This window comes from Stegastes partitus, unplaced genomic scaffold, assembly GCF_000690725.1.
Source record: "Stegastes partitus isolate 25-593 unplaced genomic scaffold, Stegastes_partitus-1.0.2 Scaffold1645, whole genome shotgun sequence".
NCBI lineage: Eukaryota > Metazoa > Chordata > Actinopteri > Pomacentridae > Stegastes > Stegastes partitus.
Window position 1 is genome coordinate 145,438 of NW_007579376.1, and position 13,641 is coordinate 159,078.

The 13,641-nt window shown below is 43.6% G+C and overlaps 3 protein-coding genes across 3 annotated transcripts; 2 read left to right on the plus strand and 1 right to left on the minus strand.

Annotated features, from left to right (window-relative positions):
• The first annotated feature begins 262 nt into the window (after window positions 1-262).
• Window positions 263-5,893, plus strand: LOC103371790 (kelch-like protein 7). The gene is made up of 12 exons (XM_008301241.1): window positions 263-553; window positions 657-759; window positions 1,096-1,189; window positions 1,363-1,487; window positions 1,568-1,743; window positions 2,014-2,188; window positions 2,909-3,051; window positions 3,190-3,430; window positions 4,111-4,312; window positions 4,734-4,831; window positions 4,946-5,129; window positions 5,557-5,893. Exons 1-12 carry the CDS (start codon window positions 425-427, stop codon window positions 5,720-5,722), a joined length of 1,836 nt encoding a protein of 611 aa, XP_008299463.1. The 5' UTR covers window positions 263-424; the 3' UTR covers window positions 5,723-5,893.
• A 6-nt stretch (window positions 5,894-5,899) lies between these two features.
• Window positions 5,900-10,672, minus strand: LOC103371789 (protein asteroid homolog 1-like). Its single transcript, XM_008301240.1, has 7 exons — window positions 10,491-10,672; window positions 9,934-10,184; window positions 9,020-9,286; window positions 7,830-8,878; window positions 7,465-7,696; window positions 7,163-7,355; window positions 5,900-6,754 (listed from the first exon to the last, which is right to left on the minus strand). Exons 2-7 carry the CDS (start codon window positions 10,169-10,171, stop codon window positions 6,442-6,444), a joined length of 2,292 nt encoding a protein of 763 aa, XP_008299462.1. The 5' UTR covers window positions 10,172-10,184; window positions 10,491-10,672; the 3' UTR covers window positions 5,900-6,441.
• Window positions 10,673-10,768: 96 nt separating this feature from the next.
• LOC103371788 (SWI/SNF complex subunit SMARCC1-like) lies at window positions 10,769-13,599 on the plus strand. Its single transcript, XM_008301239.1, has 10 exons — window positions 10,769-11,013; window positions 11,321-11,440; window positions 11,533-11,618; window positions 11,741-11,822; window positions 11,914-12,006; window positions 12,161-12,230; window positions 12,318-12,387; window positions 12,480-12,555; window positions 13,066-13,191; window positions 13,513-13,599. The coding sequence occupies exons 1-10, from the start codon at window positions 10,837-10,839 to the stop codon at window positions 13,597-13,599; spliced, it is 987 nt and encodes a 328-aa protein (XP_008299461.1). The 5' UTR covers window positions 10,769-10,836.
• The last annotated feature ends 42 nt before the right edge of the window (window positions 13,600-13,641 follow it).

Here is a 13,641-nt window from a genome sequence, read left to right on the forward strand (position 1 = left end):
AGTCATTCATACCACCGGTTAGTCGCCGGTCCAGCCTGAGTGGGGGGCAACAAGCCGCCATCGCTGCAGCTACTCTGCCACACCAAAGAAGAAGACGGAGGAGGAGGAGGAGAAGCGGGCGAGAACCGTAGAAGAAGAAAAACATCACAACCTAAGGTCCAGTGAGTTGTAGCTTACTATAAACCATAAACTAGCACGTTTTGTCACAATTTCAACACCTGACAGCATTTTTTTTTAAGTTCACTGTCTTCACGGGGAAGCTGCCGTTTATCCGTCATCTTTTGAAGTCATACATTAGCATCAACAGCAATAAGCGACAACAAAGGGGCTGCAGCTGCTGCTAGCACTGCGCTACAACTGTTGTTTATTTTTTAAATTTATTTATTTTTACTCTAAGCGAACATATAGTATTAATTAGCCTGACATGACAGGAATGGCTTCTCCAGAGAAGGCGTCAACCACCAAGAAAAAGGGCGACAGAAAGGGTGCCAACAAAGAGGAGTACAGGCAGCTGTCCAGCATTATGGGAGTGATGAACAACTTGAGAAAACAGGTGTGTGCAAAAGAAAAAGCCAGAGGACGAGACTCTGTGTCTGTAACAGATATTTGCATACTGTCTACGTGTGGTTATCTGTAAGTGTGTGTTTTTATTTCAGGGTACACTCTGTGATGTGACCCTGGTGGTTCAGGGGAAACACTTCTCAGCCCACAGAGTAGTTCTAGCTGCTGCCAGCCACTTCTTCAGCCTCATGTTCACCAGTAAGTGAGACACAAACACATACAAAATGCGCCGACCTTTAGGACCACCATTGTGTGAAAACTGCCTCTCCTGCAACAGTCTGATTTCTAATCGTACCTCATATGTTCTAAATGGAGGTAGTAGATGCAGAAATACCTCAAAATGTTTGATTATGGCGAGGATATTGTACCAAAACTACTAATTTGTTACAGTGAAATCACAATTAAGTTTGCAGTTTTCCCCTACCTGCCACACAAAGATATTGCTCACTGAAAATACTTACATCTGTTATCATGTTGTTGGTGTGTTTTTATTTTTCAATGATGTTGTTCTGTTTTTTTTTTTCTCACTTCCAGCCAGAATGATGGAGTCAATGTCCCATGAAGTGGAGCTCAGGAGTGCCGAGCCTGAGATCATTGAGTTGTTAATTGAATTCATTTACACAGCACGGTAAGAATCTTGCCTCAGGTGTAACCTACAAGCATGGTCATTATGATGCAGTTTTAAGTTTACATACAAAGCTGGCCTGATTTTGCGAAGCAGGTCCTTTTTGAGAGAATTGTATTGTTGTTTTTTCATGCAAAATAAGCCTTGCATTCTGTGTTTGTGTGTGTGTGCGCCAGAATCTCAGTGAACAGCAGTAATGTCCTGTCGTTGCTGGATGCAGCCAACCAGTACCAGATTGAGCCTGTGAAGAAGATGTGTGTGGAGTTTCTTAAAGGACAGGTTGATGCAACAAACTGCCTCGGTAACAACTGAAATACAAACACAGGCCTGCCAATTGTGTCATTTATTATATTCACAGATTTCTTTTGTGTCCTCCTGCAGGTATTTCATCCCTTGCAGACTGTATGGACTGTCCAGAGCTGAAGGCGGCAGCAGAGGACTTTGTCCAGCTCCACTTCACTGAAGTCTACAAACTGGATGAATTCCTGCAACTGGACGTTACGCAGCTCACTCGCATACTGCACCAGGACAAACTCACCGTCCGTGCTGAGGCCCAGGTACACATGTCCTTTGACTACATAGTTCATTTCAGTTGTGCTATTATTTTTAAGTACATGCTTAAGAATAGAAACCAGTGGCATTTTAGAGACACACAAATTTGGGAAAGTCACAAAATAAGTCCCCAACATTTTTTTTGTAAAGTTATTAATTGATAAACACTTCTTTTCAGAACCTAGATCACCATATTAATAGTGTTCATCACATCAAGACATACCTGCCTGCAACTTGTACATTCCCACATGTTTTGTTGTTGTATTTGTGTTCAGATCTACGATGCTGCCGTGCGCTGGTTGAAGTACGATGTGTGTAACAGACAGCAGTACATGGTGGAGGTGTTGGGGTGCGTTCGCTTTCCTCTGGTCTCCAAAACCTTCCTCTCAAAGACTGTGCAGGCTGAGCCTCTCATCCAGGACAACCCAGAGTGCCTCAAGATGGTTATCGGTGAGTCAGAAGAGAGAGAAGCTGACACACAAATGCACAAAATCTAGGAATAATGATAAAAATATGGAAAACCCTTTTGACATTTATTCAGTGGGGAGGATGTCGATGTTGACATGTTGAAATGGTATAACTCGCAAATCTCTAATGAAACAAGCTCTTGTTCTCTACAAACTTGGTAATGAGGTCTTTCTCTTTGATGGCATTCTGTAACAAATATCCACTACAACAAGTAGAATTAATTCTTCAAACAATGATAATTATGTTTGAGATATCTGAAACTACACTTCCACTACATCCTTCTGGTGCTGTGAAGTTTGTTGGTAGTTATGCTATTTTAGCTGATCTGGGTGAAAAGTCATGTGACTGTCAAAAAGCTCTTTCCCAGAATAGATTTTCAAAAGCCTAAAAACAAACCTAAGAGGAGGTACAGAAGTCTAGTTTCCTCTTTGACTAGTTGAATTATAAAATGCTGAGGGTTGGTCTGGAATTTTGGATGCCAAAGAAGACTGCCTCCCTCTTTAACCAAAATTGCTTTTAGGTACAAGTACTACAAGGACATGTTGGCTATGAATTCCAACTAGTCAGAAAGAAAAAGTTGATATCTACATTGATATTACTGCTGCTGATTTGGTATTTAAAGTACTCGCTATGCATGTGGTGTAATGACATAATGAGCTGACATTTTTAGCAAAACAAATACATCCTGTGCTTTTCTCTAAGGTGGGATGCGCTACCACCTGCTGTCCCTGGAGGATCGGGAGGACCTTGGAGAGAGCAGCCGACCGCGACGCAAGAAGCACGACTACCGCATTGCTCTGTTTGGAGGCTCACAGCCTCAGTCCTGTCGCTACTTCAACCCCAAGGTACCAGGCTGCACATGAAAAAAATGTTCTCAAGGGGGCATTGTTAGATTATATGTTGGACACACACATAACAGATTTGTGTATCGTTAGGTCTATTCTAATCATATTGGTAAAGTGTCAGCGTGGCTTTCCCTGTAGGATTCCAGCTGGACAGACATTCGCTGCCCCTTTGAAAAGCGCCGGGACGCCACGGCCGTCTTTTGGGACAATGTGGTCTACATCTTGGGTGGCTCGCAGCTCTTCCCCATCAAGCGCATGGACTGCTACAACGTTCTGAAAGACAGCTGGTACTCTAAGCTTGGTCCGCCCACACCTCGCGACAGCCTGGCTGCCTGCGCTTCCCAGGGCAAGATCTACACATCTGGGGGGTCGGAAGTGGGTGAGCGTTGGAGGGGGGGGAGAACATGAAATATGAAATGTAGTTTCTTTACATATCTACCAAGTGGGTTGCGAACAGTGAGGTGCTAATATGGAATAGATACGTTTCATATTTTGTGTAGGTTGTATTACATTATTATTATTATTACTATCTCTTTTGTCACAGTCTTTGCTGGTGTTCTTTTTGTGCCTCAGCCGAGTGCAATCCATGCACGTGAGGCATCAGTCACTGAAGTCATTAATTCTGTTCATATACTAAGAACCTTCCTGAGGATTCGTGCAGATCCCAGCATGCTGACCTTTTGGGTCTCTGTTACTGTAGCTCTCTCTGATACTTTCTTGATGTTTTCTACCATCCGCTTCTTTATTTTTCCCTCAACTCCAGGGGTCACGTCGGTATTCATCTGCCACATTCTCTGTATTTCTAGTTCTAGATCTTTGTACTTGTACTTCTTTTTCTATTTGTTTTAGTGCAATGTTTCTGTCTAATGGAATAGTCATATCAAGCAGTTTGCAGGTAGAATTCACTGAATCTTTAATGATGATGTCCGCTCTGTTCGCTGCTATAGTTCTATCAGTATTGACTGGCATGTGCCACATGACGTTGTTGTTGTTATTATATGCTCACTGACCTCTGGAAGCATCTAATCATTGTATTAAGTTCTGTCCGTGTGTCTACAGGTAGCTCAGCCCTGGACCTTTTCGAATGCTATGACACAAGGACAGAGTCATGGCAGGTCAAAACCAGCATGCTGATGGCCCGCTTCAGCCACGGCTCAGTGGAGGCCAACGGGCTCATTTACGTTTGTGGAGGAACGGTGGGCAACAACATCTCTGGGAGGGTCCTCAACAACTGTGAGGTCTATGATCCCAACACACAACAGTGAGTCACAGAATCGTACACCTGTGTACGTGTCACTTAGCGCTCATGATCCTGAGACTGTATAGTATGTATGGATGTAATAGTGTTGCATTAGGGCCTTACTATTTACATCAAAGTGTGCAGAAATTGTCCTGCTTTTTTCGTGCTTCATCTGTATCCAGCTGCTGTAACATGTAAATTTCCCCAGTGCTGGATCAATAAAGTTTTATCTTAACTTATAAACAATAGTTTTTCTTGACTAAAACAGCTTATTTCCAAAGGTATCAAGAAAATATCATCTTCTTCTTAGTTGAACATCAACAAAGTGTTTATTTTAACTAACAGGTTTTAAAAGGCATCAAAAATGTCCCCACAAAGGAACACATAATGTTTTTCTACACTGCAGCATTTACCTGCTATTCTCTACTTTTTACCTTTTCAGATGGAGGGAGCTGTGTGGGATGAGAGAGGCCAGGAAGAACCACGGGTTGGTGGTTGTCAACAACAGGATCTATGCTGTTGGAGGGCAGGGGGCACTGGGTAATAAAACTGACATCACAGTGGAGAAGAAATAGTGCTGTAATAACATAGCAGCAATATGGCAGTCACAATCGTGTACTAGAACAATGCAGTTTTTTTGTGTGATTGTTCTAGGTGGGCTGGATTCAGTGGAATACTATGACATTGCTACTAATGAGTGGTGCGTCGCGTCGCCGATGCCATGGCGAGGCATAACGGTGAAGTGTGCAGCGGTCGGAGATGTCATCTACGTGCTGGCAGGGTTTCAAGGGGTGGGGCGGCTCGGACACGTCTTAGAGTATTACACGGAAACTGACAGGTTGGTGTATGAACGAATTGCTAAAATAAATGTATTTAAGAAAAAGATGTTGGAGATATCTTTGCCACTGATGTGTAGACCTGTCATTAAACAGACCACTGCCCTCATATCAATGCTGTGTGTCTGGTGAATTCTATTGCACAAGTAAGGTGTTACTACCGAGGCATTTCCACCAGTTGCACCTGCAGGGTCATCACTTGGGATCTCTGTTGACTGACTCAGTTCTCCAGAGCATCTCCTAGCAACAGGGCAGATTTAAAATGCAGACGTCTCCCCGCTATTACATCTACAGCTGCCCTTATAGGGGTCTTAACCCCCAAGAACCACAGCAATGTGTCCTTATAAACACACTATAAAACCATTCTTCTACACAAATAAATAGTGCCTTGTTTAAATGCTGAATCTACGAGTTTTCTTCTCTTCTCAGGTGGGTGACGTGCAGCAAAGTGCGAGCTTTTCCCGTCACCAGCTGCCTGATCTGCGTCGTCGACACATGCGGAGTCAACGAAGACGAAGACATGGAGCTCATAGACTCTCAGCCACACGCTGCGTCCGCTGCCTCTTCATCCGCCTCGACCTCATCGTCCTCATAGGACAAGAGACAGATTTTATATACATGTTTATAGATTAAGTTGTGATGTTTTGTTGACAGTCCTGACCGTGAGCTGGTTTATGCTCTGTAACTTTGTGCTGTGCCTTTAAGGATAAACGTTTTATTCTCAGCTATATGTGGTTACAAGTAAAACAAAAATATAGCAGAATAAGACGAGTTTGATTTGCATTTTTTTTACATATGGAAAGAAGAGCAAACAGTACATTTGTGTATATTAAGGCATCTGCAGTAAAAAAAGGCATAAGATTTCAGAAATTGCTTAAGTTGACAGTAGCTGCCATACAACTTTGTGGTCCACAGACATGATCTCTACATTCATTGTTTTTAAATATTTTTCTGACATATTTGATAAAACTGAAGCTGAAGATGGTTGCATCGATAACAGTGTGAGTAATTTGATACAAGCGGTTATAAATCTGTAAAAATATGGTTAGAGTTTGCTTTGAGAAGACTGATCTAGTGTCGACATCACATGCTTTAAGGTGGCAACAAAAACTGGAACGGAATATCGTTTTCGCTTATGTAGGTTAAAATACTGCAATACACAGTGGTAAACATCATAAGTTGTAATTCTTCACTTAAAAATGACTACTTGTAGCAATTCCTGAGCGTGTTTTATAAACCGCTGATATGCCCTCCCTCATTTGGCCCCTAGCAAGTGTTTCATGTTGATCTGTTCATTTTTCTCCTCCCTTCCCATCAGTCGTCATCATCGTACTCTTCCTCGCTCATAAGGAGAGAAAACCTGTTGTTCATCTCGTCGTCTCTCCCCCCAGCCTGAGCTCCTCTTCCACCTCCCCCTCTTCCTCTCCTTCCTCGGCCTCGGCCTCTGCCTCTCTTCCTCCCTGACGCTGCAGACGAGGGATTGGCTTTAGTGCTGCACTTCCTAACAGCATCCAGCAGGGAGGAGTAGAGCTGCACAGCAAAGGATCCCCCAGACAGCAGGGACTCTGCAGCTCGGCCCCCTTTCAGACTCCTGACGAGGCCGTGAACCAAAGTACCACTGAACAACCTGAGAGGCACAAGGAGGAGGAAGGGAACAACCAAATTATATACTTGCATATATTTTCAGATTTGTCTACTCTGGGTCCACCTCAAAAAGTACCTGAGGTGACCGATCATTGAAAACTGCATGCTGAATGGTATGTATAAATATAAATCTAAGCTTTGTTATCTCATTTTTGTTATTTTTAACAACAAGCAGAAAATTATATCTCCCTCTGTTGTATCGGGGTGGCAGGAGAGATCTCAAAATCTCTGCAAATGTAAATGCAGATCGAGATACGTGACAAAAGCAATAATTTGTCAGTTCCCAATTAGCAGTTACATCTCTACTTTTCATTAACCTTATGAGATGGGTAAATGGATGAGAAATGAAAAAAAGTGCACCCATCTGTTCTCTTCTATACCCTTTTCTTACCATGACAGGTTGGGCTCAGGCAGCGGAAGCAGCAATAGCTGATTGAGACACAGTGCACTCCAGAGGCAGGCCTGCCATTGGCTGAAACTGTGAGCAGCTCCGAGATTCACGCCCTGTCTCTCCCCTGGTCTCACACGTTGCCGATTCAGCCCCTCCAACACCTTGCGCTCTGCAGCCCAGTTTATTTGTGGAACTGAGATGTTGGACAGAAAGAAACGGCTCTTAGATTATTAGAGTGAAACAACTAATTGCCTTGTTATAGGGTGCATTTTTAACAGAATGAGAGATACAGCACAACTAACCACGGTGCTGGTGCTGAGTAGCTCCAGACTGATGTTTCAAGAACAGCTCCCCATAAACCATGCTGAGCACCAAAGCCTGCAGCTGGAGCTGTGAGGGTGTTGGTACGGCCTCCCGCAGCCAGAATCCTGTCACCGCTACAGCCAGCTGCAGGTGGAGAGGAACAGGAGCCAGGGCAGAGTCCTTCACCCCCAAGACTTCAAACAGGACATTTAGTCGCACTGCCACAGGAGCCTAGATGAAGTGATGAGTCAACATGGGAAAACTGTAATTAGATCATGTGGACTATGTCTTAAAAAAAACAAAACAAAAAAAAAAACCTATATACCCTAACCAACAAAGACTGTCAATACCGAAGAACGTTTACCTGACCAAGTCCATCCAGATGTAGATGGTTTCTGGGGGGATGTGCCTCTATTTGGATTTTCTTCAAGTTCAGGTCCACACGATCATACTCTTCCACATAAATGGGAGTGCTGCTGCTGCTGCTCTGAGCCTGCACTGTAGCTGCACCAGCTGCTTGTTCTGTGCTAAATGCTACATTTACACCCTGCTGTGCAGGTACAATGTGGCCCTGACCCCTGCCTCCACTCCCCCTTCCTCCTCGCCCTCTTCCACCTCTCATTCCCTGTCTGACGTTTTCTTGCACCCTCATACCCTGCGTTTGAACTTCATCTTGCAGTCCCTTCACTACCTGTGCTCCTCCACCTCTTCCTTGAGTTATGTTGTCTTGGGGTCTCTGCAGTAAAATCCCATACAACGCCTGTCGTATGGCTCTAGAACTACAGTGGCTGCTGGCTAGCTTACTGTTCTCCACCTGTGGCGACAGAAGGACCCTTTGCATCACAAAAGCATCGACCACCGAGGGATGCAACAGTCCCTGCATTGCAGCCAGTGACAAGCACTCTGGCAGCTGTGCGAGCCTAGAGGTCTGCCCTCCTGGAACTGCCTTAACTCCGGAGAACCAGCGAGCCAGTGAGCTTCGACCCTTGATGTGGTACTCCTGCATGCCTGCCCACAGCTGGGAACTGAGCCCACCCTTCTGTCCTCTCTTGCCCCTACCACTGTCCTCCCCCATTAGTTTGCTCACTTCGTCTAGTGCCATTGCCACACTTGAAAAAGTCGACAGCCAAAGGAGGATTCCCTCGACACGCGACATGGGCGCTCCACCTTTTCTCCTGCCACCACCTCCCCCCACTGCACTAAAATCTACCAGAGCAAGGAGTGTTTCAGCCTCCTTTGGAACACCATAGTCATTACCAGTCAGCACAGCACATAAGGGTAGCAACTCATGGTTCATGCCCCCAAACAAGCGACACAGACTGTTTGTGGTGTAGCACCGAGCTGAGATGTAGCGGTGAGAGGCTTTACCATTTAGGTTGGTCCAATGGAAAAAACGCAATGGGAGGTAACCACCTAAGATGAGAGAACGCAAGACATAACCAGTATGTGAAACAACTACAAAATAAAGCAAGATATTGTCACTACCAGTTATTACAAATGACCATTTGGATTCTGGTTAAAGCACAGAGAGAAAAACCCTTTCACTACCCTCACCTGGAAGGTCAAAGATATAAAAGTCACTGTCATTGGTCAGCACTGGGCAGTTCCACTGGTGTGCCAAACATGCAATCTCCCAGTCAGCCTCAGCTGAACACTGGGCCAGGGGGACTCCTTGCTCAAGAAGGACCTGAATGAAGACATTTCTTGTGAGGATAGGGAGAACCGAGCCATTGCGACCATGAGAGAGATTGCCTGCCTCCTTTATCTTGGACTGCAAGCGCTGCCGCAGAGTGGAAAACTTCTTGTCACTGGGGTCAATCCCTTTGAATAATAATAAGAAAAAGACAGAAATAAAATGTTTGTAGGTTTTACAAATGCAGACAAAGTTACATTTGATTAGATTCACATCTTTTTTTCTTTTGCTTTAATTCTGTTTATTGTATTGTAATTCATTTGTGAAACACTTGTCTACTTTTGCCAGAATTAATAATATTTATATTCTCTGAGTTCATTTGGGTTGAAGTTTTGCAAAGATTGAAATTAAAAAAATTACACAAAAAACCATGAGGAGGGAAACACGAAAAAAAAGAGAGTTTTTGATGACCTATCATTAAAATATTTCACATAGGTTAAAATCAGTAGGTTATTACATAGCTAGACGAACAACATGAACAGGGAGTAAGAAAGATAAAGAATTCTGAAGATGCTCTGCAGGACTAAATAGCAAATTGAAGAAATAACTACCAAAACCAAGTTAGGACCCCTGAAACTGAAGAGATTAAATGACTGGTTGAGTTAACCTGTTAATAGTTTTGAAAATAACACATGAAACCTCTAAGTATTCCCCTCTTTGAATTGCATGCCGTGTATGAAAACACTGAGACAGATTAATATCACACACTGAAAGAAGTTGAGGAGATGACGGGGTGCAACACTTTCAGTAAGTCGCAACTCTAGAGCATCCTTACCTCCATCCAGAACCACATATGGCTGGATGTTACAGGTTGCCAGAGCAGAGAAGAACTGGGTGAGCAGGCAAGCGAATTCAGAATAGTCTCCGCCATGCTGCTGTTCCAACCCGCTGTTAAAGTAGAGGCGGTAATACAGACTGCAGCCATCAATCACCAGGCGACTGTCCCTGAACTTCACATCTTGGAAGAAGTATTTGTTCCCCTCCACATAGGTGGTCAGACCCTGGACACCCATGGGACCTCAGGGCCTAGAAGGACATGAAGTGAGAGGATGAATGAGGTTCACAGTGGTGCCATGTGGGTGGTGCTGACGCTTAGATGCCACGCAGTGCAGTTTGCAGACATCCAGTAATAGCATAAATGCCAGTTATAGCTAACTGAGTAGACAGTCAGCTGCTCGAGTGTTTGTTTTTCCTAAACAGACACTGAGACTGTTGGTTGGAAAATTGTGACACAATAGAAATGACTGCGGCAGAACAACTCGTATGACGTGATTGAAACTGTATATTAAGAACATATTTTAAACAGACATTTGATAGGTAGGTTATACTGACCAATATCACTGCGCTTCCACGCTGTTTACATCTGTCTTGCGCAGTTACTTCCTTGTAATGTTTCACTTCAACAAAAGGTAATGGCCAGTGACAAACGTGTTTATTTTGTTGTCCATAAGATAACGTCTTTCTTATTTTTAACATATACTAATGAATTTTTCAAAACAAACACTAGAAACAAAAAAAAAGATCCTAAACCACTAACAACCGGTAAACACTGACAGGAAGCCTCTCATGCCGAATTGCGACAGTCCCGTTGTGTCTCGCGAGAGAACACGAGAACGCAAACGCTAGCGACCGCGCTAGCCAGTTTTGTTCTCCCGTTTGAAATTTATCTCGTTTTGTTATGGCTACAATGTCCGGAGGCGCTAATCTCGGGGTTCCCGGGACAAGCCAAGCCAGCTCCGGAATACTCGCACACCGGAAGAAAGACAGCAGCCCGTCCGCTAGGTTCTGGGAGAGTCCGGATACTTTAGCCCAGCTGGATGTGGTGCGGCAGTGGATGGGGAAGCACTACAAAAAGGTAGTTAGCTGACGAGGAAGCTAGGCAACACGCTAGCCGCCCCCTGCTAGCAAGCTCAGTGGCTAACACTGTAAACAAACCTCTCAGGCTGCATAACTTTTACATTAGCCATTAAGCTAGGTGTGATGAAGTTACAGAGCTGTGCCTATGTGAAGTAGGAATACAAAAAAAATGAAATGCAAATGTAGCTCAGACACACTATAAATACAGCTGCTAAGTTGGGGAGACTGTCGGTAAAATGATTATTATAAGACATGAAGAGTAAACATGCTCCTCATATACCTTTTACAATGTGTGTCCCTGTCAGTATGTGTTGGTGGATGCCCCGTCCTGTCAGGCTTTGGCTGCAGTCACCCTACAACTTCTCCAGTTTCAAGAGGATGCCTTTGGTCGACAAGCTACCAACCCTGCACTTACCAAACTGCCCGTGAGTCTGTCTTTTACTGTTTCCGAAACCTTAACAACATCCTTTAAATAGAGAAAAGGTGAAATGGTGCTGATTTGGTCATTGCTCTACAGGCACAATGCTTCCTGGACTTGCGACCCGGGGGTGGACTCTGTCACATTCTTGGCACTGCTTACAAATTCAAAGTCGAACAGGGCTGGTGGGTAGTCAATCTCCTGTGCCTTTACCATTTCATATTGGTGTCCCTCACAAAGCTGTGCTGCATTTGCCGATGCCTCCTCATAACTGTGCCCTCTTTATTCCCTTCTGACCTTCACACAGGCGAAGGTTTGACCTGCAGAATCCATCAAGAACTGAGAGGAATGTGGAGATGTTTGGTACGATTGAAAAAGCACTGATCCAGGTAACAAAAACACTCAGACACACATACACACCAAGGACTTGCTATTCATTGATTTGTACATTAATTAATTAATTTATTTTTTTGTCAACAGAACAACTGTATGTCAGTGCCTGTGGTATATCTGGACCCTGCACTGGATCAGGAGCTGGTTAGCAGACTGACTGGTATCATCACCAAACACCAGGTATAGCGCTGCAGATGAGAAAAACGAGTGGATGGAGGGTTTAGCATTGTGTAAAAGGAGAATATGTTGAGAGCTTAGAGTGGAAAAGAGCGAGAATAACTAACCAGAGTGTAGCTTTTTCAGTGCTGCTCAGTCACAGTTTTTCCTTCCACAGGGTACCCTCACTGAGGACAAAACGCTTGCCAGTCATCACATCTACACCTCACCACCTTCTACAGAGGAGGGTCAGTAAAAGTTTAAGCGTGTGATTGCTCACTTTATATTACCTAATACTAACTTATTAACTTTTTTGTATGCTTATCTGTTTTCAGATGAGTGGATGCGTCCTGTCATGCGGAAAGACAAGCATGTCTTAGTACATTGGGGAATGCACCCTGATAGGTAATGCACAAGCAAACCCTCATAAACACACACGGACAGCACAGACACAACTTTAATTACTTGACCATGAAATGTCTTTTGTCTTTTAACAGTTACGATAGCTGGCTGTCCTCAGGTGACGTTGAAGGAGAGGTTGAAGAGCTGCCGCATCCAGAGAGGCCATGGAGGGTTAGTATGGCAACACATATACACATAAAGGAAACTCCTATAGTTCTACCACTTTATATACCTAATGACATGGCGCAGCTTTCTTTATCCACTATATAAAACTCTACATCAACATTTTGTAGTTCCGAACATTAAATTATATTGAATCAAATGTGGTGTCATAAAATTAATTTTATAGCTCACTGGGAGTCACTTAACGAAAGAGCATAGCTGTTTTTTTAAATTGGCTCTCCGTTAGATACAGAATGGTGGTCAGCAGGGACAGAATTTTGGAACAGGAACCAGACCACAGGCTCTATAAATAATGGAGGATTTTATATAATATCATCTAAAAAATTCAACAAGTAACTTGACAGCTAGTTGCAGCCTATTCCTTTATCTGCCTAAGCCAATTTATACTGGCATTCGCTGATGTGGTGTGTGTTCCTTTTCGACACTTGATGAGATACACTAGTGTTCATTGCCTATTAATATTCATTTTGTTTGTGTGTGTGTGTGTGTGTGTTCCAGGTCCATGCTGGTTGGGTTCTGGATACGGATGTTTTCAATGAATGGATGAATGAGGAAGACTACTGTGTGGATGAGAGGAATGTACCGGTCATCCTCCGCCAGCGTATTCACCTCCAAGATGACCAGGTTTGTGTGAAACTGTGCATGATCTGTAATGCTTATCTAAGGAATGAGGTTCTCTATTATTAATACACAGCTAAATATCATCATTTATTTAAGCCACAGAAAGCAAATGTGAACCTTGAAATACTTTTTTAATGAAATGTCTTGTCTTTTGTTTTGAGAGTTAAAACCTGCGTTGATTGCTTTTCCATTTTAAACAACGACTTCCCTCAGTGATGAAACGCGGCTGTCCTCTTCATCAAAGTTGCAAATGCTGCTTTTGTCACGATAGCTTCGACTCCTTTTTTTTTAGTTTTTTTCATCTGCCTTGACTTTTTGTTACAGGACTCAAAGTCCACCCCCTCCAAAAAGAGAAGACGTTCCCCCTCTCCTCCCACCTCTGAAGGCAGGAAGAAAGGAAAGAAGGGGTAAGAAATAACTGTTTCCTACAATCAGGGTTATACTTTTGGGTTT